At 34.3% G+C, this 3910-nt stretch overlaps 1 protein-coding gene across 10 annotated transcripts; it reads right to left on the bottom strand.

Annotated features, from left to right (window-relative positions):
• Nucleotides 1-499: 499 nt before the first annotated feature.
• On the bottom strand, nt 500-3330 carry LOC116006092 (DNA repair protein RAD5B-like). 10 transcript variants are annotated; one of them, XR_004095050.1, is made up of 6 exons: nt 2367-3330; nt 1498-1754; nt 1357-1402; nt 1131-1198; nt 928-1050; nt 500-822 (listed from the first exon to the last, which is right to left on the bottom strand). XR_004095050.1 is itself a non-coding variant. In XM_031246361.1 (6 exons), the coding sequence occupies exons 3-6, from the start codon at nt 1606-1608 to the stop codon at nt 693-695; spliced, it is 432 nt and encodes a 143-aa protein (XP_031102221.1). In that variant the 5' UTR covers nt 1609-1754; nt 2367-2483; nt 3047-3330; the 3' UTR covers nt 500-692. The 10 variants fall into 10 exon arrangements, 5 of the variants coding, with proteins under 5 accessions (XP_031102221.1, XP_031102220.1, XP_031102222.1 ...); XR_004095049.1 differs by having other exon boundaries at nt 1357-1391; XM_031246361.1 differs by lacking the exon at nt 1357-1402 and having other exon boundaries at nt 2367-2483; nt 3047-3330.
• Between the last annotated feature and the right edge of the window lie 580 nt (nt 3331-3910).

Here is a 3910-nt window from a genome sequence, read left to right as displayed (position 1 = left end):
ACACCAAAAAGACTATTTAGTGGCGGTTAATTTGCTATTTAGAGGCGGTTCAAAACCACCACTAAACTGTTTAGAGACGGTTCCCCAACCGTGTCTAAATAGTGTGTCGCGAAGGATTTAGAGGCGGTTTTAGACAAGTGTGGGAATTAATGGAAAACTTATTTCGCGGCGGTTTTAAGTGTATTTAGCGGCGGTTTTAAAACCGCCTCTAATATTTATTTAATATTTACTATAAATTTTAGCGGCGGTTATTAAGTGTCGCTAGTAAAAGAATACTTTTTAATTTTAGTATTATTAATAGTGATTTTATAATTGTGGCTAAAATATATTTTTATTTTCTATTTGTATTTTCTCATCTAATAGCAATTGTTTTTAATTGCTACTCAAATTTGCATGGTATTTTTTGTAATATATTTTTTTAATTGCCATTAAATTACTTTTTGATGGAAATCTTTACTTTCAAATATGCATTGCAAAACACAAACAAATACACATTTAATTTAAAAGAAAATCAAATGAAACTTGTATTGCCAAATACTAATGTTTAAAAATATTCAAAGAAGTTCACATATTAAAAGAATATCAATTCTACATATTAAAAGAAATCAATTATATGCATTATATAATAAATATAACACAACATTGTAGTTCATTCAACGTGACGCTATCATGCAAAAGATTTCCCGTTTTCTTTAAGATGAAAATTTCTTTCCACTCCCTGGTAAAGATTTCTTGTAGAGGGCATCATAGAATTCGTGCTCTGCTTCCGACTGTTCACACTCAATGACTTGGATATCAGTTGGTGGAAGGACAAGAATTGGCCTAATTCAAAAGAACAAGACATCAATATGCTGCCAGATAAAGCTTTGCCTCTCAAGTAAACTTTGGGAATTAAAGAAAATGAGGAAAAAAATGGTAATGTACTACCTCCCTTCCTTGTCCTTTGTTTCCTTTGTTCTCTTAAGCATTAATGACCTAAGAATTGCCTTGACCAGTTTCAATGCTCTCTGATCACCATTCTCATAAGGTCTCTGTATTAACTTATTCCACCTAAAAGATAGCAAAGTTAAGCAATCTAGTTCACTTAAACTTATAACATGTATATACAGTTATTAAAATATAAGACATACCATGCCCAATTGCACCATGGCTCAACTTGCAAGAAACACAGAAGGTTGTAAAGATCTTGCACATTATTCTGCAACAATTAGTGTGGACATCATTAACTAAACAAGATATCGAGAACTATCTAAAAAGTATTATGTTTCTCACATGAGATGGTCTTGAAGAGAAATTAATATATGCAACAAAAATAAAGGAGTTAAAGAGAAAAGAGGTAATCTGTAGTTGCTTCACCAGAGAAAATGTTCACATAAATTGTAAGACCCCTCCTGTTGAGAAGCTTGGTCAGCAAATTTCCAAATTAATATAGCTCTTAGGAAAATATTTCACATATTTAGGTACAAAGTAGTTTCTTTTAATGTTTTGACATCTTACTTTATATCCCAATAAAAGTGCATACTCATCACAAATTCGATATGCTGCCCAACATGGATGCAAAACTTTGGTTGTTTGCTCTGCCTCAGTTCCGTAATCAAATTCTGACATCCAGTAAAGGGCCTGCTTCCATAATTTTTTCCATAAAAAAAACAAATGACAAAGAAAATGTAATAATGAAAATTTATTCCAAGTCCAAAGCCTCCTTTGCCAAGCTTTCTTTCTATCTTGTATACTGGTGAACAACCCACTTGAACCTGTAGCAAAGAAAAGCTCAGATGCATCTTAAGATGAACTCTGAATTACATGAATGGATAGATTGTGGAAAAACAGAGATTATACTCAAAAGATTACAGTAAAAATTGTTAATAATTCATACATTCAGATTCTGGTGTTGAACTAAAAAAGATTTAGTGTTGTTTACGAAGAGGCAGCAGATAACTACTATCTATAGAAAATCTTCATAAGTCACACATATGAAGCATTCCCAAACCTATAAAGTCTGAAAGTCTGTAACACACAGATTTTCTACACAAAGTCTAGTCCCATAAATGGAATAGTGAAACTAAGCATACTAACAAATTTCTGTGATTTTAATCAAGCATTTCACCCTCCATCTATTAGACTATTCCAATTATTTTAGGTTGTTAGCAGCCATTCCTATTGTAATTATAATTTAAGAATTCTCTGATTCAGTACAAAAATGTCACACCCAGAGAAACCATGATTCTTTTACTGGCTTTAACTTCATATAAAAGTGCAATTTTTTTCTGAATGATGTAAAGGAAATTTTAGTAAATCAATGAGTCATACGAAAATGAAATACTCCATTATGAAAAAATACACAAACGCAGAATAAAAGGACTTACTTTTTCAGGAAGCGGGGCTGCGCTCTCATCATCTGGCAGCATGACCTTTTTCAGGGCTCTTAACACCACTATCAAATTCATCCATGGGCTTGGCAATTTAATATTAACAACAAAAATCTAGATAAACATAGTTGCAATATTCTTTGCAATATCTTATTGGCAATAAATAACTTTCTAGACAACCTTTATTCTAATGCCAATTTGATTTCCAAAACAAAAGTAATAGATGGACTACTCCTTCCTTACATGGTTGTGAGTAATAGAAATCATACAAGCTAAGGAGAGAAACAAATAAGCAAAAGCCTTTTTTTTTTAAATTTTACATGAGTGAAGAATCAGTACTAGAGAACATGCTTGAAATCATCCTTATTTTTTTCCCACAACATTGTTATTAACCTCAGGAGCATTTTCACAAACAGGTAACGAGCAAACTGGTGTTCTATTACTACAGAACATATTGAGACTAATTTTACAAAACATAAAAAATATTATGCACTTCTTAGAGCATGATCACTGGAAGTTGAAGGAATATTAACACAAATCCTCTTTTCTCCCCTCAAATATCCAGATTAATAATTGCATTCTCTACCCAAAAAGATCAAAGCAGTAGTTATATAAAATTGAAAACTCAAATAATTACAATTAAAATATCAAATATGAATAATATTGCACTTAATTACCTTGGACCTGCGAGCAATGACGACGGATCAGAGCTGAGGGCACAGCCGCGACCTTTGACGATGACTACGATGGATGCCGCAGCGGTGACAACGGCACCGTGACCTGCTGTACGAAGACCGGCGACGAATCTGCCGATTGAGCTGAGTGCGAAGAAATTGCCGACGAACTCTGCTACAATCGCTATGTTTCATACATTTGGGCGAAGAGAATAAGAGAGAGGGGAATACTGAGAGATTTTAGGGAATTGCATAGAGGGAAGAAGGAGAGACGGGATAAGATACTGACTTTTAAAAGAATGGAGGATATATACATTATACAAGGAATGGAGGATATATACAAGGAAAATTTTAAAAGAAGGGAAAGTATGCCGCTTATTTTAGTGAGGGTTTATATAACCGCCGCTAGCCGCTAAACCCTTATTTAGCTGCGGTTATAATAAACTGCTGATAGTATTATGTCGCTAAATGACTGCTTTTTTGTAGTGTGTCCTCACTCGCTAAACGTGAATTTACCGAGCTCGCCCTTGACGGGAATAATTATCTAACTTGGAAATTAGATGTTGAGATGCATCTTGCTTTCAAATCACTGAGTGAGACTATAGTTGCCCTGTCACGGAGCACTGATGCCCAGAAGGCACAAGCACTCATCTTCTTACGCCACCATTTAAACCACGACCTTAAGAACGAATACTTAACCGAAAAAGACCCCTTGGTCTTATGGACATCCCTCATGGATCGTTTTGACCAAAAATCTTCCATAATCCTTCCTCAAGCACAATTCGACTGGCTTAACCTCCGGTTTCAGGATTTTAAATCCGTAACTGATTATAACTTAGCGCTGCACAAAATTGTCTCGCAGCTCAA

Source organism: Ipomoea triloba, chromosome 15 (assembly GCF_003576645.1).
Source record: "Ipomoea triloba cultivar NCNSP0323 chromosome 15, ASM357664v1".
Lineage (NCBI taxonomy): Eukaryota > Viridiplantae > Streptophyta > Magnoliopsida > Solanales > Convolvulaceae > Ipomoea > Ipomoea triloba.
This window is presented reverse-complemented; position numbering and strand designations above follow the sequence as displayed.

Excerpts from the sequence above, each read along its gene's own strand:
- LOC116006092 (XM_031246359.1), bottom strand. The coding sequence starts at position 1,608 with ATGTCAGAATTTGATTACGGAACTGAGGCAGAGCAAACAACCAAAGTT. Across the intron at positions 1,199-1,497 it reads CACTTTTATTGGGATATAAA|AATAATGTGCAAGATCTTTA; the intron begins GTAAGATGTCAA and ends TAATTGTTGCAG. Across the intron at positions 823-927 it reads ACAAAGGACAAGGAAGGGAG|GCCAATTCTTGTCCTTCCAC; the intron begins GTAGTACATTAC and ends CTTTTGAATTAG.